General features: G+C 45.2%; 1 protein-coding gene across 1 annotated transcript in view; it reads left to right on the top strand.

Annotated features, from left to right (window-relative positions):
• The first annotated feature begins 6,999 nt into the window (after positions 1-6,999).
• Positions 7,000-24,196, top strand: part of SCGN (secretagogin, EF-hand calcium binding protein) — a 35,278-nt gene continuing 18,081 nt past the window's right edge. Inside the window, exons 1-6 of the mRNA XM_042937720.1 lie at positions 7,000-7,081; positions 8,083-8,153; positions 12,918-13,010; positions 16,296-16,385; positions 19,393-19,449; positions 20,104-20,181. Coding sequence (XP_042793654.1) covers positions 7,000-7,081; positions 8,083-8,153; positions 12,918-13,010; positions 16,296-16,385; positions 19,393-19,449; positions 20,104-20,181 — 471 coding nt within the window. The remainder of the gene's footprint in view (positions 7,082-8,082; positions 8,154-12,917; positions 13,011-16,295; positions 16,386-19,392; positions 19,450-20,103; positions 20,182-24,196) is intronic.

Raw genomic sequence — 24,196 nt, 5'->3', positions numbered from 1 at the left:
CTAACATACAAAGGTAGACACATAAGGGTAGTAGCAGACCTATCTACTGAAACTTGGCAGGCTAGAAAGGCATGGCAAGAAATTTTCAATGTGATGAACAAAAAAAACATGTAGCCAAGAATCCTTTATCCAGCAAGTCTGTCATTCAGAATAGAAGGAGAGATAAAGGTTTTCCCAAACAAACAAAAACTGAAGGAATTCATCACCACTAAACCAGCCCTAGAAGAGATCCTAAAGGGGACTCTGTGAGTGAAATGTTGCAAGGACCACAAAGTACCAGAGACATCACTACAAGCATGAAACCTACAGACATCACAATGACTCTAAACCCATATCTTTCAATAATAACACCTAACGTAAATGGACTAAATGCTCCAACCAAAAGACATAGGGTATCAGAATGGATAAAAAAAACAAGACCCATCTATTTGCTGTCTACAAGAGACTCATTTTAGACCTGAGGACACCTTCAGATTGAAAGTGAGGGGATGGAGAACTATCTATCATGCTACTGGAAGTCAAAAGAAAGCTGGAGTAGCCATACTTATATCAGACAAACTAGACTTTAAGTTAAAGGCTGTAACAAGGGATGAAGAAGGGCATTATATAATAATTACGGGGTCTATCCATCAGGAAGAGCTAACAATTATAAATGTCTATGCGTTGAATACGAGAGCCCCCAAATATATAAAACAATTAATCACAAACATAAGCAACCTTGTTGATAAGAATTTGGTAATTGCAGGGGACTTTAATACTCCACTTACAACAATGGATAGATCATCTAGACACAAGATCAATAAAGAAACAAGGGTCCTGAATGATACATTGGATCAGATGGACTTGACAGATATATTTAGAACTCTGCATCCCAAAGCAACAGAATATACTTTCTTCTCAAGTGTACATGGAACATTCTCTAAGATAGATCACATACTGGGTCACAAAACAGCCCTTTATAAGTATAAAAGAATTGAGATCATACCATACACACTTTCAGACCACAATGCTATGAAGCTTGAAATCAACCACAGGAAAAAGTCTGGAAAACCTCCAAAAGCATGGAGGTTAAAGCACACCCTACTAAAGAATGAATGGGTCAACCAGGCAATTGGAGAAGAAATTTAAAAATATATGGAAACAAATGAAAATGAAAATACAATCCAAACGCTTTGGGATGCAGCAAAGGCAGTCCTGAAAGGAAAATACATTGCGATACAGGCCTATCTCAAGAAACAAGAAAAATCCCAAATTCAAAATCTAACAGCACACCTAAAGGAAATAGAAGCAGAACAGCAAAAACACCCCAAACCCAGAAGAAGAAGAGAAATAATAAAGATCAGAGCAGAAATAAACAATATAGAATCTAAAAAAAACTGTAGAGCAGATCAATGAAACCAAGAGTTGGTTTTTTGAAAAAATAAAATTGATAAACCTCTAGCCAGGCTTCTCAAAAAGAAAAGGGAGAGGACCCAAATAGATAAAGCCATAAATGTAAAATGGAATCATTACAACCAATCCCTCAGAAATACAAGCAATTATCAGGGAATACTATGAAAAATTATATGCCAACAAACTGGACAACCTGGAAGAAATGGACAAATTCCTAAGCACCCACACGCTTCCAAAACCCAAACAGGAAGAAATAGAAAATTTGAACAGACCCATAACCAGCTAAGAAATTGAATCAGTTATCAAAAATATCAAAAATCTCCCAACAAATAAGAGTCCAGGACCAGATGGCTTCCCTGGGGAATTGTACCAGACATTTAAAGCAGAGTTCATACCTATCCTTCTCAAGCTGTTCCAAAAAATAGAAAGGGAAGGAAAACTTCCAGACTCATTCTATGAAGCAGCATTACTTTGATTCCCAAACCAGACAGAGACCCAGCAAAAAAAGAGAACTACAGGCCAATATGATGAATATGGATGCAAAAATTCTCAACAAGATACTACCAAATCAAATTCAACAGCATATAAAAAAAATTATTCACCATGATCAAGTGGGATTCATTCCTGGGCTGCAGGGCTGGTTCAATACTTGCAAAAAATCAATCAATGTGATACATCATATTAATAAAAAAAAAGATAACCATATGATCCTGTCAATTGATGCAGAAAAAGCATTTGACAAAATTCAGCATCCTTTCTTAATAAAAACCCTTGAGAAAGTCAGGATAGAAGGAATATACTTAAACATCATAAAAGCCATTTATGAAAATCCCACAGCTAATATCATCCTCAATGGGGAAAAACTGAGAGCTTTCCCCCCAAGATCAGGAACACGATAGGGATGTCCACTCTCACCGCTGTTGTTTAACATAGTGTTGGAACTTCTAGCATCAGCAATCAGACAACAGAAGGAAACCAAAGGCATCAAAACTGGCAAAGATGAAGTCAAGTTTTCACTTTTTGCAGATGACATGATATTATACATGGAAAACCTGATAGACTCCACCAAAAGTCTGCTAGAACTGATACATGAATTCAGCAAGGTTGCAGGATGCAAAATTAATGTACAGAAATCAGTTGCATTCTTATACACTAATAATGAAGCAACAGAAAGACAAATAAAGAAACTGATCCCATTCACAATTGCATCAAGAATCATAAAATACCCGGGAATAAATCTAACCAAAGATGTAAAAGATCTGTATGCTGAAAACTATAGAAAGGTTATGAAGGAAATTGAAGAAGATATAAAGAAATGGAAAAACATTCTATGCTCATGGATTGGAAGAATAAATATTGTTAAAATGTCAATACTACCCAAAGCTATCTACACATTCAATGCAATCCCAATCAAAACTGCACCAGCATTCTTCTTGAAGCTAGAACAAGCAATCCTAAAATTCATATGGAACCACAAAAGGCCCCGATTAGCCAAAGTAATTTTGAAGAAGACCAAAGTGGGAGGCATCACAATCGAAGACTTTAGCCTCTATTACAAAGCTGTAATCATCAAGAGAGCATGGTATTGGCACAAAAACAGACACAGAGACCAATGGAATAGAACAGAGACTCCACAATTGTACCCACAAAAGTATGGCCAACTAATCTTTGACAAAGCAGGAAAGAATATCCAATGGAAAAAAGACAGTCTCTTTAACAAATGGTGCTGGGAGAACTGGACAGCAACATGCAGAAGAATGAGACTAGACCACTCTCTTACACCATTCACAAAAATAAACTCAAAATGGATGAAGGACCTGAATGTGAGACAGGAAGCCATCAAAACCCTAGAGGAGAAAGCAGGAAAAAAACCTCTCTGACCTCAGCCGCAGCAATTTCTCACTTGACTCATCTCCAAAGGCAAGGGAATTAAAAGCAAAAATGAACTATTGGAACCTCATGAAGATAAAAAGCTTCTGCACTGCAAAGGAAACCATCAACAAAACTAAAAGGCAACTGATGGAATGGGAAAAGATATTTGCAAATGACATATCGGACAAAGGGCTAGTATCCAAAATCTATAAAGAACTCACCAAACTCCACACTCAAAAAACAAATAATCCAGTGAAGAAATGGGCAGAAGGCATGAATAGACACTTCTCTAAAGAAGACATCCAGATGGCCAACAGGCACATGAAAAGATGCTCAACATCGCTCCTCATCAGGGAAATACAAATCAAAACCACACACAGATACCACCTCACACCAGAGTGGCTAAAATGAACAAATCAGGAGACTATAAATGCTTGAGAGGATGTGGAGGAACAGGAACCCTCTTGCACTGTTGGTGGGAATGCGAACTGGCACAGCCACTCTGGAAAACAGTGTGAAGGTTCCTCAAAAAATTAAAAACAGATCTATCCTATGACCCAACAATAGCACTGCTAGGAATTTATCCAAGGGATACAAGAGTGCTGATGTATAGGGGCACTTGTACCCCAATGTTTATAGCAGCACTTTCAATAATAGCCAAATTATGGAAAAGGCCTAAATGTCCATCAACTGATGTATGGATAAAAAAAGTGTGGTTTATATACACAATGGAGTACTACGTGGCAATGAGAAAGAATGAAATATGGCCCTTTGTAGCAACATGGATGGAACTGGAGAGTGTGATGCTAAGTGAAATAAGCCATACAGAGAAAGACATATACCATATGTTTTCACTCTTATGTGGATCCTGAGAAACTTAACAGAAGACCATGGGGGAGGGGAAGGGAAAAAAAAGTTAGAGAGGGAAGGAGGCAAACCATAAGAGACTCTTAAAAACTGAGAACAAACTGAGGGTTGATGGCGGGTGGGAGGGAGGGGAGGGTAGGTGATGGGTATTGAGGAGGGCATCTGTTGGGATAAGCACTGGGTGCTGTATGGAAACCAATTTGACAATAAATTTCATATTTAAAAAAAGAAAGAAAGAAAATACTGGATCAGCAGACATCACCTATAAGACTGTCTCACCTTAGAGGTTCCCCCACCTAGAGATGGAGGAAGAGATCTGTGGTGGAAAAACCAAGGGTGATTTACCTGAGACCCTCACTGTCCAAGCAGAAAACTCAGAGTAAAGCAAATACAAAGTAGCTAGAATTGACCCAAAATAAGTTATAACCCGAAATAAAATAACTTATGGATTAATGTAGCCTCTTTCACAGAGATTTTAATTTAAATTGTGTGAACCACTGATAATTTAAAAATATTTTTTTATGTTTATTTTTGAGAGAGAGAGAGCACACAAAAAGGGGAGAGGCAGAGAGAGAGGAAGACACAGAATCTGAAGCATGCTCCAGGCTCTGAGCTGTTGGCACAGAGCCTGACGCAGGACTTGAACTCATGAACTATGAGATCATGACCTGAGCTGAAGTCGGATGCTTCACCGAGTGAGCCACCCAGGTGTCTGGACACTGTATCCATAACTACCCAGGACCACTGATGATAACTACTGAGCCCCTGCCGTCTCTTCCTGCTACGTTCTCCGATATTTGTGCCCAACACTTTCCCCAGGAGTGATGATATTGCTCTTCCTCTTTTCACCTAAGCCACATTACTAAAAATCCTGACATTTATTTCAGCATCATCTAAATGTGTATGTATGGGGTTTTATCATTTTAGTATCTAACTGCATTGAGTGTTTACTGTGGTAAGATATTTATATGTATTCATTTTTTTCATTTTACCTTTAGGACAACAAGGCAAATGCTTCAACTATCCTCATTTTACAAGCAAAGAAAGTGAGGTTTCTTTTGGGTAACTTGCCCAATGTCACAGCTAGTAAGAGGCAAAGCTGGACCCTAAACCCAGAGTGTTTGCTTCTAAACTATTTTTTTCATTATTATTAACTAACATCCATATTTGTTCAAATTTTCTTAGTTTTTGCTTAACGTCCTTTTTTTTTCTGTCCCAGGATTGTATCCAGGATACAATATTGTGGTTAATTATGATCTCTTCTTAGGCTCCTCTTGGCTGTGACAGTTTCTTATTTTCCTTTTTCTCCAAACCATTTTCTTTCTTTATTTTTTAAAGTTTATTTATTTTGAGGGAGAGAGAGAGAGAGAGAACAGGGGAGGGGCAGAGAAAGAAAGAATTCCAAGCAGGCTTTGCACTGTCAGCACAGAGGCCAACTTGGGGCTTGAACCCATGAACCGTGAGATCATGACCTGAGCCAAAACCAAGAGCCGGACATTTAACCAACCGACTGAGCCACCCAGGTGTCTCCCCCAACCATTAAAAAAAAAATAAGATAGTCACCTCTTCGTCTCTAATAAGACCATAGCAGTTATAATATATTGTATATTCCTATGAGCGACTCTGACCCTCACAGCAACACCCCAAAGCAGATATTATAATCCTCATTTTATAGAGGAACAAACAGCGTCTCAGAGAGATGAAAAGTAACAGCCCAGGTCACAAAGCCAACAAATGATGGAGGTGGAATCCTAACTCAGTACTATCCATCCAGGAGCATCATGTTCTTTTTCCTACTGTAGTTTAGATGGCTTACATATATGTGCTTTTAAAAACTGAACTTGAGTGCTAATATCAGGGTGAGTTGTCATAACTCTTGTCTAACTCTTTTAATACCTGAGCTCCTTTCCTCAACAAATGGTTCAAAGCCCGTGGTCGGAAGCCATCAGCGCCCGTCAGTTCACCACGTCACAAAGCAACCAGTCAGGTTTTGAACAGTTCTGATCCTTAGAGCTCTGTGTTCCTCCAAATGATTTGTCATTTGGTTTTACTGAGAGACGTAGGAGCCGAACATAATCATCTAAGTCTTCTACCTAAAACCTCTGCAGATGGCCACCGTGCCTTCCCTGACTCTCTTTCCCGGCAGAGCACGGCATGGTTTAGACTTCCCCAACATCCTCATATCCTGCTTCAAACCATGGTTCCTTGCAGAATCTCCGTTTAGTAGCAAGTCCTTATAGTGCATTCTAGCACAGCAATGAGCATGCCCTAAACACTCCGGCATCAATCATTGCTGTCAGTCTCCTTGCTTTCTGGTAATTTCCTACCACTACACCATCACCCCTCTGCACCTCATCCCCACCCTCCCCACACACTATGTTCCTAAGTTACCAGGTCCAAAGAGTCTTAACACAGACACCTCTTCCAACACTAATTTTGGGAGCTCTCTCTAGAAAACCCTTCAAGGCACAAGTTTGGATGCTAAGTCAAATGTACGGGGATTGTTTTCTCTGAGTTTGGCAAATAAGTTAAAGGCAAAGGCAGTTAGCCGTGCACGCCCCAGGACAGCGCCCTTCTCTCCTGTCCCCCCGCGGAGGCAGACAAGGGCCCTCTTAGGGTGCATGGAACTACGCGCGGGGCGGGGCGGGGACCAACGCGCCAGCAGTGGGGCGGGCTCCACAGTCGGGGCTTAGGGACTGTAGCGACACGAAGGCGCCACCGGCCTCGTCGCCAGCCGCCCTCGCAACCGCCCGGAAGACAGGTATTCAAAGCAAACCGGAGAGCACCCGCTCAGGCGCGGGAGTCAGGAAGGAGCGGCTATCACCCGGTGTTCCTCGGCGGCAGGTGCCCAAGCCTCGCGTCAGCACCATGGACAGCGCCCGCGAACCGCTTCAGGGACGCTTGGATGCCGCGGGCTTCTGGCAGGTCTGGCAGCGCTTTGACGGAGATGGTGAGTCGAACAAGCCATCTGCACACGCAGGTGTAGACTTGGCTCCAGCCCCTCTGAAAGGACCCAGAGTTTCCCCTTCCCACACATTTTTCCTCGCAGGGGAAGTTGTCTTCCAGCATTGTTCAAGCCTCACAGATGTTAGGTATACTGGAATTACAGATCTGGATGTCTGTGTAAATTCTGGACTCGGCCCCTTCCCAATCTGTGTGTGTGTGTGTGTGTGTGTGTGTGTGTGTGTGTGTGTGTGTGTGAAGTTCAGGGTGGAGGGAGGGACTCGGTCCCCTTCCCAATCTGTGTGTGTGTGTGTGTGTGTGTGTGTGTGTGTGTGTGTCTGAAGTTCAGGTTTGCCCCCCTTCTCAGTCTCTGTGTGTGTATATCTAAAATGATATGTCATATATAATGACAAAGATCATTACATGTATTTGAGGCTTGAGACTGACATGCAGCTAATCTGAAGTCCGCCCTCCCTTATTGTGCTCTTCAAAGGGAGGATGAATTTTACCAACTTCCAAAAAGACACTACCCACACCCACCCCGCAAGAGAACTACCTGAAAAGAAAATGGAACTCTTAAATGTGTGATTTATCTTTATTAATAATTCAAACAACCCTAAAGAAAATGCCTAACATGTGTTTTGACTCTGCAAACTAAGATTTGATAATTACATCTGTTAAACTTTTCCAAGCTTCCAAATCCTTGGGTTGGACTTTTCTTCTAAAACTCATGTTTATCTGTGGATTCAAATGTATGTATTTAATAGCTCTCCTTTTCGAAATGTTCCTACAAACCCAGCACAGAGCATTAGCTCCTGAATGTGCGTTTACTTTTCAAATCCATGACTTCTAGACGTCAGATATTGGCACTTAGTTGTTGGAACAGTGAAGAACGTATCCATGGGGATTTTACAGAGTGTGAGATTAAAGACAATTTAGGTAAATCCTAAATGTCACGTGGTATTTTGTGGAAGTGACCACCATTTGTGCATCTCTTGTTGCATTTAGAGAAAGGATACATAGAAGAGAAGGAGCTTGATGCTTTCTTTCACCACGTCTTGACGACACTGGGTACTGATGTAAGTACTTGTGCCACTAAGCATTAATTTATGTGCCTTTCGCAACATGCAAGGAGCATCCAAGTCTTATGTCGATTTGAGCCCATTAATCCCATCTGACCTCTTTTCTTCTTTGCCTGCGTGTGATTTTCTCCATCTCCTAGCAACATGGAGGAATTGAGGCAGGTTTTATAAAAGGTACAACTGGAGCATTGGGTGTGCTGGTCACTGACTTTCAGTGTAACATCTGTCATCCGCTCAGAGACCTTAACTATAAATTCGAACACCTCTGTTTTGAACGTTTCCTTGGTTATGTCTCTGCTAATGGATTTCAACTTGGAGATAAGGCAGCTCACTTTGTTCAAAAAGGTGGAAGAGAGGTTAAGAGCTTTGAGGTTCTGTGTGTTTAGTGCATTTGATACTCCTTTGATAGCAAACCGCAAACAACCACTTAAAATCACTTTCCCTTGTTCATTTTAACAGAAATGATTTTTCTTATAGAAAAATCTTTTCATATAGGTATAGATTTCTTAGGGAATAACCAACCAGAAAATAATCAATATGCCCAGAGCCCAGGTATAATAAATGTAAACCAATCTATCGAGTCCATCATTTACCCTGATGGTAAATCTGGCCTTGAGAGATGGAGATTAACTTTTAAAGATCCCTCTACTAAAGCAGAGGAAAAACTCACACCGAGCCACACCAGCCTAGGTGGGGGAGAGCCCAGTAAAACTCCATCAGGAGATGCCAGGTAAGAGGAATAGCTCTGGAGACAGGAGCATTTAAAATGAATTGTGAAGCTCACTTATGCTCAGATATAACTGTTTAGACGGAAGAATAAAGTGCCCTGCGCTTTCATGGAGGAGCCCAATGAGGGGAACAGACTCCCTGTACATCAAGAAGGGCTTGGGGAGGAGGGTGCGTAGGGGTTGGGGGGGGGGGTGGGCAGCAGCTCAGAACAAAAGAGGCTGCCATCTGCCTCCGACAGCCACGCAGACCTTGTCTCTGTCTCTTTGAATATACGGACTTCTCTCTGCCTCTCCTATCCTTTCTTTTTGTGTGCATCTGTCTCATTTTTCTGCCCACTTCTGTTTCTTATTCTGATACCTGGCCCCCGTCTTCCATCATCTCTTGACTTTCTCTCTGACCTGTCTCTCTTCTCTATGTCCTACATATCTCTCCATGTCTCACTGTCTCTCCTGCCTCCTTGTTTCCCTTCTACCTCCAGTCTGTTTCTCAAAGCTCTCTTGTCCCTCCTCTCCCTTTCTTTTCCTTTCCCTTTCTTAGCGGTCTCATCTTTTTTGCCTCTCCTTTCTTGTCTTCTATCAGTTTCTCTTCTCTTTTCTTCTCCTTCCTTCCCTTACCTCACTCTGTCTCCCTCTCTCGGTCTCTCTCTCTGTGTCTGCCTTGCTCCTACTTACTGCTGTAAATGCGAAGGCTCATGGCATCCCAGAGCCTATGAGTCAGGTGCTGTTGCGTCACGCATGACAGGAGTATTCGAGGAAAACAAATAGATGAAGGCAGAGCCTTTCAACATCTTAGAATACACTGGACGGTCAAAAAACCCAAATTCCCAGAGACTTGGAACTTCCCACCTTTTCAGAAGCTCCTTGCTTTAGTGGTTGATAGGACAGGGGGAGAAAAGTTGCTGTCAGGGCTGAAACTGGAAGTGTCCTCTTTTCAGTCATGAGGTCGGGGTGGGGCTACAAAGCACAAGGTCTGCCCTAAGCCAAGGGCACCACAAGCCATCCCATGAGCCATCTCCTTCTGGGGCTTTGGCTAATGTCGGAGGCACTGTTGCCTCTAGTGACACAGCAGAGGGGCGGTTCTTTCCTCACCCTCCCTCAGAGCCAGCCTGTGGACTCAGCCTCTCACACCGGGGCAGGCCCAGTCCCCCCAGGAAAGGAGACAAATGAGTCACCAGCGTCCTGTGCCCCTGTGCTCAGTGTAGGCCTTCCTGAGGCCGGAGGCAAAGGGGTTGGAAGGCTGCGGAATCCTTAGGGTAGTGGAGGCAAAACTGGGGCACGCTTCAGAATTCTCTGTATTTGTTAAAATGTAGACCCCAAGTTCCACCCCCTAGGCATTTCGGTACATTCGGGGTCTGCCTAAGATCTCGTAGTTTTAAATCACCCCAAGTCGGTTTGTATCTCTTCTAGCCTCTGTCCCTCCAGGAACAGCAACTGCCCGTCAGAAGGAGGGTTCTAGTAGCATCAGGCTCTGGCAGTGGCCCCGGCCACCTCTTCTCAGCACTTGGCTGGGGAGGGGCCTTTGGTGCCAGCTGTTATCCAAAGATGTTGTCGCCGGCCATTATCCTGTTTCAAAATGCTGAGGCATTACCCTGGGGCGTAGGGTTATAGAGACCTGCGCTGCACCCTCCACGCTACCTGGACAACCGTGATTAAGGAAACTATTCCTAATTCTGGGGTATTTTTCCCTGCTGAGAAATGAGCAGCCCCTACACATGTCTTTAAGAAGAGGGCAGGACTTCCCAAGTGGAAGCCCTTTAAACTGAGCAACAATCACCATTTGTGACCCTTACTTTTCATCAGTGATGCCCCAGTGCCTATGGAACCAGCCGCAGAGAAGACTCCACCGTTGGGCAGCCCCTTGGCCTGGGGTTTAGGGGTGCAAGCGGTTCTTCGAAGGCCTGAATAGCTCTATTTTCTTCCCTCATTAGCAGGGCACAGAGATCGCGGAAAGAGGAATCTTAAGGTTTCTGACAGTAGGGTGCCTGGTAGTCAACCTTGGAGAGCGGGCAGCCTGTGTGTAATTACCTGGTTCTCAGAGCCTCTGAGGGGACAGACTTAATGGGACCATCAGCCGTTTTTGCTGCTGTTTCTGTTACTCACCCCTGCCCTCAGCTCTCTGCCTTTTCTCTTCACATGCACAGAACCGGCCTCTGAACTAGGTCTGGATACAGCCAGTGCCCTGCAGAACATCATTGTCTGGGGCCGTGTGCACATCCTTCCCGTCCAGACTGTGGCACATCCCGGGTCTCCCTCAATGCTTCAGGGATGACGAGTACCCTGCAGGGGCCCGGAGTCTCACAGAAGGAGGGCAGGGGGTGCTGATGGGGAATGGAAGCAGTCCCTAGGTCCTGGTGTGTTGGGTCCAACGACTAGGCATGGGCTCTGGGGTGGGAGGTCTGGAAGGACAGAAGTCAAGGTTCTGTGGCTTCAAACTAAAGGCAGCACAGAGAATCTGGCTACAGCTTCTTTGGCTTCACATTTGTTTATTTTGAAATTTAATTTTCCACCAACATGGCCCATGTTAGTTAACTTCCTTTGGGAAGGACCAGTCCATCATAAAGAATCATTTATTCATTCCGCAGATACTGTATTTGAGAGCTACAGAAATCACTGCCATCCTACAGATCTCTTAATCTAGAAAGTCACCTGAAACCCAGAGTGAAGACCCACCTTGTTGAGTGATCATCAGTTTCTTTTCTGTGTGATTGCACGTACACGACCCACACACACAAACTCACACGCACACGATCCAAGGTGCCAAGACTAGAGATGCCGATCCCTCTATAGGTAGTGGACCCACTGACGAGGGGGTTGACTGGCAGGGAGAGTATTAGGGACAGCACTGAGGAAAATGAATTTAGCACGGCTGATGGAGTCTGCAGTCTTGGAATCGGGCACTGCTGGGGAGTGGTTCTGCTTCTCAACTCCCGCATCAGAATTCGTTCTCCATTGTTGATTATATATGTCATATTTCTTTGTACCAATCCTGCAGTCCACCGATGAGGAACAAGTTAGTGTGTAGAAAAAGTTGTACGTGAAAGGAGATGTGGCATCTTTGGTATTCAACACTTTATTACTTTTCCTCCCTTCTAATGACCTTTTCCTCAACAAATCCAAGGAGAAGAGGAAGGGAATGAGCTATGTCAAACTGGCAACCTAGAAGGGCCAGGCTTTTCACTTAGAAATAGAATAGGGGTGCGTGGGTAGCTCCGCTGGTTAAATGTCTAACGTTTGATTTTGTCTTAGGTAATGATCTCATGGTTCGTGAGATCAAGCCCCACATCGGGCTCTGCGCTGACAGCACAGAGCCTGCTTGGGATTCTCTCTCTCTGCCCCTCCCCCACTCACACACGTGCATGCACTCTTTTTCTCAAAATAAATAAATAAACTTAAAAAAATACCTCTAAAAAAGAAACAGAACAAAATTGGGGCACCTGGGTGGCTCAGTTGGGCTTCTGACTCTTGATCTCAGCTCGGGTCATGATCTCATGGTTTGTGAGATCAAGCCCCGCCTCAACTCTGCACTGACGGCATGGAGTCTGCTTGGGATTCTCTCTCTCCCTCTCTCTCTGCCCCTCCCCTACTATTCATGTGTGGTCTCTCTCTTACTCAAAAAAAAAAAAAGAAAAAAGAATAGAAAAAAAATAGAACAAAATCTCTGAGTTCTTGGGAAGAAAGTTCTTGGGAAAGAAAGTATGTTATTATACAGTCTTTTGTCACAACAAAACATATAATGATGTTCAAAACCATACTTTAACACTCTAGTCTCTCAGCGTCCCTTCATTCATGTTTTAGGAATTCACCTGCTGTAGGTTTCACCTGGTCAGGGTGCCGATCAGTGATGGTTTGCTCAAGAAATCTCTGGCACTCTTCCCCCTGTTCAACACGGTAGGCTTGCTCTAAATGGCTAAGTGACCTGCTTCCCAGGTTAGAGTAACATGATTATCAGGCTATCTGCTCTGAATATTTGATACCCCAGCTACGTTTTTGGAATCCCAGTGGCTTTAATGTGGTTCTGTCTGGCCTATTATAGGCGGCGGTGGTAGAAGAAAATGTGCAGAGACTGAAACAGCGAATTATGGCTCCCCAGGACGTCTCTAGAGCTGGTCGCGTACAAATGAAACAGGTACCGTTAGCCTTTTTAGAGCTATATTTTCTCTGAAAGATAATGCAAATCTTACATCTGGTTGGGAAATCAGAACTCTCTACCAGGCAGGTGGCCTACACGGTATTTTGAAGTAATCACCTCTCCTTTCTCATCCGCTTAGCAACAAATAGTTCCATCGTTTTAGTTAGGTCAATCAATATTTATGCTTACTTGATAACTGGGGAATTGATATGCTGGAGGCCTTTCAGTTAGCTGATCCAATATTTGTCTCTTTGCAATGCGCTGTTCAAATTCAACCTTGGTATAAGGAAAACTTTAGCGACAATAAATGAGTTTAAACTTCCGTATCGGCCAGCGGAGGCTGGAAAGATCTATCCCTGAAGATCGTTAAAAGCAAAACAGACAGCAGCTGTCTGCAGTTCAGCCCACATTTACTGAGCCTACAAAAGCAAGATGTTAAGCACGCAGTGCCTCGGGTAGTGTCTCTTTAACCTCAGTGTCTCTTTAACCTCATTGTTTTTCCTTCCAGTTACAAAAAGGTTTAGAGTTTAGAAAGGATTTCCACACATTTGTTGATACCTTATCCCCCACAATAGTGCAAGGAGATAGGAGTGGGACATTACCCCTATTTCATGTGCATTACGTGGCCAATTAGTGGCACTGGTTTAAGTGTAACCCCACTTAAAGATATCACTCGATGGGTTCATGCTATATAGTTATCAGTCTGTACCTAAAAATGAGCTACTTAAAACTAAGGTATTTATTTTATAGTCAAAATTGCCTGCGACACAGATTACCGGAAACCTGTAGAGCGAGTCTCGATGTCGCCATACTTGGACAGACAGTATTATTCATGAAAACAGGACTGTTTTGCTTCAGAAGGTTATGATAATAGGGCAAGACAACGCCTCCTTATAAAAAGTAGATGTGTTCACCAGGATGCAGCCTTTTCAGAAAAGCAATAAACTAAATCCAGACGTATGAACGTAGTCGTTTCCAAAATTTTCCCTCCAAGGCAAAATTATATACATAACGAGCATTTGTAGTATAATGGATGGAAACGTACCTGCGTATCCGTCAAAGAAGGAAGTGCAGGCCTCACGCTAGAAATACCGAAGTATTCGTGACTACATGTCCACTGTTGCATTCCCCAGCCCACAGAACAGAGGGTAACATTCGTGGTGCTCAACAAATATGTACTGACTTAACAATGAATAAATGAAACACGGTTAACCCCTGCTAACAACAGGCAGGCCTTCTCGAAGCACTTGGGAACTTGGGAATAGCTTACGCCAACCATTTAGTCATGGAGTCCTGCAAATGACATAACTGAGGGGCTGTTTGTAGACAAGCCGATGGTACCCAGTTCATCGGTCCGAGGTCCCTAACCTGCCGTCTGTGAGCTTAAGGAGAAACAGTGTCTCCCCGACCTTGTGCCGTACCCCTGACTACGTCACTGACTCCAGTCACAGGTGGTGAGACATAGAAATCAGAGCACCTGGTACATGTTAGGTATTCTGGCACAGTTAAGATGGGGAAGAAGTCCCAACCGAGCCGCAGCCAGGTTTGGGGAGATGATCTGTACACCGGATTTGTCCAGGGCTCCTCTGTGCCCTCCAGTCAAAGCTAAAGACAGACTGCATTCTAGAGACTGAGGACCAGCGAATTACATTTTAATTTGGTTCCTTGGCCTATGGTACCCCGTGTGAAAAAGAACTCAGTCCTAAAGACCAGTTGCCATATCCAGTTGACCTTGGAGCCTCGGCCGGGGGCCCGAGGGGTGGGGCAGGGAAAGGGCCAAGTCCACACCGTGAATGTGAGACCTTGGCCAATTCACTGCTCCCTGCACCTCCGTTTTATCATCTTCATCAACACGGCAGTTACCATGTATTGAATGTTTCATATGTACCAGGAATTTTACTGAACAGCTTATTAATGATGCCTCGTTTTACTTTCAGTCTTGACATAAACACTAGCATGAAAACATTATTATCCCATTTTACAAATGAAGAAATTGAGGCACAGAGATATCAATTAAATTGTGCCGTAGCAAATAACAGGCGAGCGATGGAGAAGGAATCAGGGTCTGTTATCACTGGCACACGGCGCTGTCCCGCTCCCATAGTAAGGGGGCATTTATGCCCCCCAGAAGGACTGGTGTGAGAATTTAATGAGATACTAAATGAAAAGCACATTTTCCAGTGCCTGCCATGGACGAGCTACTCAACATAGGATATTCAGAATCCGATCGTTATTATGCCCACACCGTGTCCACGAGCAGACCTTCATCCAACTAGAGAATGTGCGCAGGAGTGTGGGCCCATCACACCTACAGCCACCAACAGCATCCGTCTGGGCTCACTCTCTGGCAGTGCACCAGATGCTGAGAGAAGCGCCCGGTGATGGGAGGAATGGCCATTGTTTACGGCGGACAGCTCAGAGAGAAGACAATAACACTGCTAGACCGCGGTGACAGACGAGGCCAGCCGAACATGCCTACGTGCTGATGTAAGAGTAACAATCACACAGGAGACGAAAATGTCACCTCTCCTCGTGGGAGACGTGACGTAAATCAGTAGAGCTGGAGCCCAAATGCAAAGTTGGATGACCGAATTTACCATCGTGGTCCAAGTATTGCAACATCATAGAGACACTAATAAACTAGTAACATAAAAGAATAAATTAGCCAACTCTCAACACTCCTGCCTGTAGCTGTGGCACAGAAGTGAACGTATATGTAGCATCTCGCCAGCACAGCAGAAAGGTTAAAAGTATGGCCATAGTCCTGGTGCCACTGCTTAGTCACCACATAGCTAAGGCAAATTCCAGTTGCTTTAGCTAACAAATAATAATGGTGTGTTGTCTACTCTATAGGTCGTTGTTAGGTTTCAGTGAATAAGCAGACGTAAGAATTTAGAATAATTCATGGAACACATGAGAATTATTTGCTAGTTTAATTTTCTTTTCTATTACAGGGTGAAATTATTTTAATACGAGAGAGTCGTAAGATAGTGCCTGGGACATAGTAAACACTGACAAATTTATTATTAAAATTAGGATTATTATCCTGGATCGGAAGCTTGCAGAAGGCAGATAGCCACAGTGTTTCATTCCCAGTACGGGTGCAATACTGTTTGAAAGAATCAGTGAATCAAACATGGCAATCCAGGGCACAGAACTGCAATCTGAGCTCTCACTCTTGAGGAACCCAAGCCCTTCTGCCCTATAACAGGGCCCACCGTGGCTTTTTCCCAGGGGGCACTGGCCAGTGTCACCGACTGCTATGTCTCTCCATTTCTGTAGCTTGCCACTATGTTCTTGTCTGAGGATGAAAACTTCCTTCTGCTCTTTCGTCAGGAAACCCCCTTGGACAGCAGCGTGGAGTTTATGCAGGTAAGCGTTTGACTGTATCTCTATGGTTGATGAGGGTTGAGAAGAGACCAGGGCCCCAGCCACCTACTGTGGTGGCCACCACGTCTCCCCAGTCCCCAAGGGAGAGCTGCCCATGGAGGACAAGATCGAGCAAAAGAAGCCCTTGGTGACAAGCCAGAGCTTTGGCCCCAAGTCCCCGTGTGCCCCCGTGTGCTCCGTGGGAACCAGACCGCTCCCGAGCAGACAAAGTCCTTCAGCCTGGGCTAGGGGAGGCCTAGACAACATCCAGGCAGGTGCACACAGAGGAAGGTAACGGGGGTTTGCTGGGGACTGGGGAGCCCAGAGATCAGGTGCCTCCCCCGGGCAGCTCCAGAGAACGGCTGCCTTATACAAATGCCCTCTGGCCATGTAGACTCTGTGTGAAACTACTTGTTTTCAAATGTTGGCAATTAATCCTAGTTTTGAAGGTATAATACTGTGAAAGAGGAGGACAGAAGATCCAAAGCAGGCTCGGTGCCGACAGCAGAGAGCCCGATGTGGGATTCGAACTCATGAACTGTGAAATCATGAGCCAAAACCAAGAGCTGGATGCTTAACCGACTGAGTCACCCGGGCGCCCCAGGATCCTTTAAAATGTCATTACCCAAAGTTAAAAATATCTTTACCCTCTGACTTAATAAACTTCTACTGCTCCAAGCATCTATCTGAAGGGTATAATCAGAAATGTTCATATTCGGAGGAAATGTATTATAACGTTAAGGACCAAAATCGTACATGCGTTATGATCTTAACATTATTTTAAAAATCGTTCATCCTAACACATACGTAAATTAGACCATAGGGAAATACACACAATATAGATACTGATTGCTCTTAAGCAATTAAGATTTCAAATGATTTTCATGTTCTTTGCACTTTTATATTTTCCAGTTGTGCACAGAATCATAATTATTTACAAATTATTTTAAGTGGCATTTTCGAAATTTTAACTGTGCTTAAAAGTGCTTCAAAGAACATTTTAAATGAAAATAATCAATAGATGGCCCAAGTATACGGCCTCCAAGTTAGTCTTGTCAGGTGTATCATAGAAATATGATGGAAAGGAAACACACAAAAATCCTAAGGGACCATCTCTGGGGTAAGTAGTTTCGGAGATTATACTTGTCTTCTTCTTGTAGTTCATTAAGTTTGTACAGTGAATCTGATTTACTCTTATAATCAGAAAAACAGTATTAAAATGTTAGGGCGTGCGTTGTACCGAATAATGTCAAGGAATGGGAAAAAGGAAAAAGCACAACAGCACTGTCCTCTTTTAGTTTTTCTTTTACCATCTGCCTCCCCCCTCCTAGCTTGTCAACTGCTTCTAACAAAGAAGTTTTCCTTCCTCTACCCAATTAAAAAAATAGATAGATAGAGATATGGATATAGATATCACTTCAGACTCTTGATTATTATTTTTTAATTTTTTTTAACGTTTATTTATTGAGAGACACAGAGACACAGAGCACGAGCAGGGGAGGGGCCAAGAGATGGAGAGATGCAGAATTGGAAGCAGGCTCCAGGTTCCGAGCTGTCGGCACAGAACCCGACGCGGGGCCCGAACCCACGAACCACGGGATCATGACCTGAGCCGAAGTCGGATGCTTAACTGACTGAGCCACCCAGGCGCCCCAACTCTTGATTATTTTAATTAAGTTTGTTATAACCTATTAGTATCCTATATATTTTTAAAAATTCTAAGTTAATGCATTTATGTTCTCCCTGAGCCCCAAGACCTAAAAACCCTTTAACCCTGACACACTGCTCGGAGCTCCTGTGCCATGACTGCCCAGGGTATCAGTTCCGTCTTGCTTTCCTTAATTCTTACAAACGTGACGCAGTGAAGATTTGTTTCCCAGCGTCTTTGTGCACCATTCCTGTCTGTGACTCAGATTCTCCTTCTTTGTGTTCCTCCTTCCTGGAGTATATCCTTCATGCAAAGTCTGTTGGCAAAAACTCTGTTTTGTTTGCCCAGAAATCTCCTCGTTTTGCTTTCATTCTTTAAAGACAGGCATGCACGTGATCACAAAAAAATCTTTAGCCCTCCAATGGCTCAGTTGTAGTAAAATTATAAAAGTAGATGGAATAACACGGGAAAGAAAGCATGTAAAACGGTGTTGTTCATGATTTGAAATTCTCATTCTCCGTTTTGGTATATTTGGTAAAGTCAGAATATAATTTACATTTAGCGAGTTGATTTTGTAAGTCTGGCTGAATTCAGGCAGACGTGTTGCCATCAGGGACCGCAAGGCGTGACGCTTCCCAACCTTCCCGCGACCCCTCGGTACCCCGACTGTCCCCGTGGGGTGCTCAGGCCGGGCTGGTGGACTGGTGTCGAGAATTAAGGTCCCTGCAGTCGGTGAGTCAGCTGACCCATTCTACATCTACAGGAGATCTTGTCGATTAGAAACAACAACTTAGTGCTCCTTTTCCATTCTGCATAGGACTTAGAAAACTTGCCAACCTGTGACGCTCACACATGGAATAATCAGAAGCGGCCCAAACCACACCACGCAGTAAAGAAAGCAGTTCAGTGTCTAAGAATGTTCAGTCCATCTTCCAGTGTAGCGACTGTATCTTCGGCTGGATGAATGCTACCCTTAAAGCAATGAAAGTGTTGTCTTGTCACTGGGAATCAGCCAAGATGTTTCATTCCCTTTACCCAGAGCCAAGGCCACCCAGCCAAGCTTCTTTATGGCCTTCTGGTAGCAGTGTATTTGGGAGGGGTTCACCCTTTTGTTAAGCTTATTGCTACTGGGGCTTTTAGTTCTATGCAGGTGCCTCGGTTTGACTACCTCCTGGGCCCCAGGATTTGTCTCTTGTTGACTTTGTGTGCAATTTCCTGATAACGCTGCAGGCTAAATTGTCTGAGTCACCAGATGTACCAGGGACAGACTCTGGTTTCAGTCCTCCACGACCTCTCTGGGTTTGTGCTTGCTTACACAGTCACTGGACCAGTAAATGGACGCACGGCTTTTGTGTATTTCAGATTTGGCGCAAATATGATGCTGACAGCAGTGGCTTTATATCAGCTGTTGAGCTGCGGGTAAGTGTGGGGACCCTCGCCGGGTGGAGATGGCCTTGCTCATCACTGGGAACTTGATGTATGGACCATGAATTTAATTCCTATGGGCCCGAGAAGCATGCATTTGAATTTGTTACTTAAAAAAAACCAAAAACGTATTTGTATTTAAAAGGTTTAGGACATGCAAATAACATTGCTTTCTCTGGGAAAGAGACATAATTAAGGAATTTTTGACACTTTTTCCATGCCTGGAGCCATCCTCTGAATTCTGTGAGCTCCCTTTATTTTAAAGTTTTTATTTATTTATTTTGAGAGACAGTGAGCAGGGGAAGGGGAATAAAAGAGAGAGAGAGAGAGAGAGACCGAGAATGCCAAGCAGGCTTCACTGTCAGTACAGAGCCTGATGTGGGACTGGAGTTCACAAACCATGAGATCATGACCCAAACCAAAATCAGGAGTTGGACGCTCACCCGACCGAGCCACTCCGGTGCCCCTGTGAGCTCCGTTTAAACAGCGAGAGCCCTCCATTCTTGGATTTATTTGCTTCCTAAAAGCAGTTTGTTTTCTCCTAAAAATAAAAAAAAAAAACCCACAATGCCTAAAATAAGGCGTCCCGAGATCTTTGTGGTTTATTTGCTCCCCATATAAGATGTGACTCTTCTCTCGATGTCACAGAACTTCCTCCGAGACCTGTTCCTCCACCACAAAAAGGCCGTCCCTGAGGCTAAGCTGGACGAATACACCGGCACCATGGTAAGTAGCTGGGCAGTGTGATCTCACCAGGGCAGCCCCCCTGATGCCTCCCCGGGGCCCAGAGTCGGTACCCGGGAGCACCTGCAGACTGAATGAGTACAAGAGAAACCTCAAGTCTGGGAAACGTCGGCTGAAGCTGAGCTGTTCTAGCCTCTCTCTGAGGACAGGACCGCGTGTATTTGAGAGGAAAGCTGTTCGCCTGTCCCTGGGGAGACCCGGAAAGTGCAGTGAACATCGGTTACCAGGCACCAGGCCAATAACCTCGAAGCCACTCGAAGTCACACAGAAACGGGTAAACATGGACAATCAGTCCCAGGCACGGGGGAAGCCACTTCTTGCCACGAGTCTATTCACGTGGCATGTTGATCGAGGGCAGCTGAGAGTCGGACAGATGGGAGACGTGCGTCCCGCGTCTCCCACTTATAAGCTGCGACCTTGGGAGACTGTCAACCTGTCCATCTTACTAGTTCATCCGTAAAATGGGGGTTAATGGTACCTACCTGCTGTGAGGGCAGAGCGAGCCGATGTCTCCGAAGCACTTTGCAGAGCGTCTGGGACATAATAGGTGTCCGTACCTGTTAGCTCTTACTGTGGCAGCTGTTGTGGTCCTTGTTGTCATTAGGCTTCTGCGGCCAGAATGACCCTGAGATCATTTCGGTGAAAAATGATGGCATGGGAGAGCTGCCTCTGGCAAACGCATCCTCATCTAACACGATGCATTTCTCCAGCCACCAATCAACAGTCTGGCTTCCCTGCCGTTCGTGTCCGCCCCCCACCCTCTTCCTTCCCCCAGACAAGTGCTTCGGGCCAATCGGACGCTGTCGTTTTCTCAATCAAGAAGCCAAGAAATTGCTGGTGAAGGCTTACTTGCTCGTAGGATTGTTACGCACAGGAAGACTTCCAGCACAGATTCACGTTACTGGGCTTCCTGGTGAGCAGTCGGGAGCACGTACCACCGAGAAGTGTCGGTGAATTCTTGTAAAATGTGTGCCACTAGGTTGCCCTCTGGAGGCCTCGAGCTGATTTGGTATTATTTCTGGTATAAATAAATACGGTATTATTTCTGATGCCGTCTCTGCAGGGTTGGCATTGTTCATGCCATTTCGTATATCTGATGCTAGAGGCTTAGAAAGGCTAAGTGACCGTGTCACCACCAAGTTGAATTCTTAAACTCGCTTTGAAGATCAGGTGACTGGGAGAGGTTGAGTTACCCGGCCAAAGGCACCAGTTAAACTGGAAGCTAAGCTCTCTTGGTTTCCAGCCTCTTACTCTGCACCTTGTCCGACGCTGACCCCCAGGCCCGGGCGCCTGCCCTGGGGAGGAGGGAAGGAGAAGGGCGCTCTGGACCGTGATGGCTTATAAATGGCCTAGGCAGAAGCGAAGCTGATGCCAAGGGCAGAATCAAACCCCAGGCCAGGATCTCAATCAAGGAAATAATTCGGCTTCTTGGTATGCTGGACCTCTTTTAATAACACGCAAATGGTGTTCGAGATCCTGAGTGAGTACGCACTCAGCACGAAAGAGCAAAGTGGGAAATCTAGAAGCAGGAAGCAGTTTCCCGGCCGCAGGGAAATCTCGAGGTTTCTTCCCACCTGATTTCCAGCAGCACCTGCCAGCACGGTAAATACCATGGAAAGGGGGAGGTCACCGTAACTGCCTGAGAATAACAAGCAGGTTAGGTTTCCAGATGAGCACTTTCCATCCTTGATCCAACCCAGCGTCAGCACCGGTTGTTTGTAACCTTGATTTTATTAACTTCCAAAACATGCACTACAAGATGAAATACTCTCACTTAGAATCGCCAGGATGTTTCTAATATTTCTTTGATTGCCTTTGAATCCGAGGCCCTCCGCCTCCAACTACAATACTAAACGGCTACGTTCTCACGTAACATGGCTCAATTCTCTTCCCTACTTTTATTCTCCCGGTTCTTGCTTGTCCTTCAGGATTCAGTGAGACATCATCGTGGCCTAGAAAACCTTCCATAACCTTCTTCTGTAGTGGATGCAGGTGCCTCTCCCCTGGGGGTCCCATATCATTGTCTTCACATCGGTCACCCATTTAACCCAGGCCGCAAATATCCACTAAATATCTGCCATGCCCCTGGCACTCCTCGAGTCACTGGGGATCTAGCAGCGAGCGAACCAGACAAAGGAGAGACTGACAATAACCATAAACATAATAAATAATAAATGATATCGCGTGACAGGGGTAACGAGTGTCATGGGAAAGATGAAAAAGTAGAACAGGGCGAAGGATGGCCATGCCAGCAAGGTAGCTAGGATCGGGGGCTGGGGAGTGTAATTTTCACCCTTCGAGAAGGTGAGGCTTGAGGAAGGACCGAGGGTACAGCAAAGCACAGAGACCCTGGGGCAGTAGCCTGCCTGCGGCCTTCAAGGACAGGGAGACACGAGTGTGGCTGGAGCACAGAATTCAAGGGCGAGACTTAACGGAGGCCAGACCCCGTGGGGCTTCTTAGCCATTGTGAGAACGTGTGACAATGAGTGAGATGGAGAGCCACCAGAGGGGCAAGGAGGGAATCAGGAAGACCTGTGAAGAGGCCACCACTGCCATCTGGGTGAGAGAGGGTGGCAGCTGGGAGGGGGTGGGGCAGCACAGGAGATGAGAAGCATTGTGAAGGGGAAATCAACAGGATTGCCGATGAGTCAGCTGGAGTCAAGGGCAGCACGGACATCACTTGTTCACCACTTGTTCTTTACTAGCCAGTGACTCCTCTAGGGCAAGGGCAGGCGGCAGGGCCTGGCACACGGTAGGCTACTCCGTGCCCATTGTCAGCACTGAATTTGGAGTCGTTACCTAACAGCCAGCTCAGAAGAAACGAGGACAACAAAAGCAAGGTTTGCTCTGGGGACCCTCCTTGAGAGCCTCCACCTCCAGTAAGGCTCATGCTCCCCCTCGGGGAGCCTCGTAGATGGCCCATCGCACAGATCCGCCCTTCCTCAAGCTATGTTTGGTGTCCTGGAACTCTCCTTTGATTTCTTCCTCTTTGTACACCAGACCCTCTAGGACAGAGCCAGAAGGAGTGCTCGGGAGTACTGGGCTTGATCCCTTAGGGCTCTCCCTGGGGTCCTTCGTCCCAGAGACTCATCCACAGGGGTCCCCACCAGGCAGGGTATGGGCTGTGCTGAGCCCAGGGGCAGACCCAACAGGGCGGCTGGAGCCCCATGCTGATGACGAGAGGTAGGAGGGGCAGGAAGGCAGGAGTGGGGGGTGAGAGCCGGAGGGTGTGGAGGAAGAGAAAGGCAAATAGAAAAAGACAATCCGAGTAAGACAGGCCAGGGATGTGTCCCAGTGGATTCCGAGTTCACACCTCTAACTTCCTGAAGTTGAATCTGACATGCTTTTTCTGGGCTGAGGAGTGGGGTCTCAAAGTGACCCACAGCACCCCCTCTGTCACCAAAGCCGGCACCTTCTTCATGCTCCTCTTCCAGGTCAGAATATGACCTGGTTAACTGGTTGAAATGAAGATGTGAGTTCATTTAGGGAGAACTTACCAAGAAAGATATGGTCCCTGACCTTCTGGAGTCTTCTGATGAGGGAAAAATTGGTAGAGGAGGGAAAAAAGCAAAAATTCACTCTGGCTGCTCCCTTTCATCCCCACTGCGCACGTCACTGCCATCGACCATCGACCATCTCGAGATCTGGTTCTCCTGACTTTTCAAAAATAAGGTAGGTTACAATGAAGCCACCGTTCTAGACCTTCTTGTCTTCTAGACAAGAAAAGGTAGATGGACAGAGTTCAAGCTGAGTTGTTTCAAGATGCCGTCTCAGCTGAGTGCACGTGGCATTTTATTTTCACCACGACACGGCCAGCATTTACTCGCGTACTGGGTGCTTTAATTGTAATAACTGCGTGTCCGCTCTGTGCCGAGCTCCGTGCAAAGCGCTTTGCAAACATTTGATTCTCACAGCAACCATATAAAATAAGTCTGTTTTGCCTCTCATTTTATAAATGAAGAAACTGAGGGTTACAGACTTTAACAGGTCAAATACA

The sequence above is a fragment of the Panthera leo genome, chromosome B2 (assembly GCF_018350215.1).
Source record: "Panthera leo isolate Ple1 chromosome B2, P.leo_Ple1_pat1.1, whole genome shotgun sequence".
In the NCBI taxonomy this organism is placed as follows: domain Eukaryota; kingdom Metazoa; phylum Chordata; class Mammalia; order Carnivora; family Felidae; genus Panthera; species Panthera leo.
Note: the sequence above shows the minus strand (reverse complement) of the source record. Positions and strands in the feature narration are given on the sequence as shown.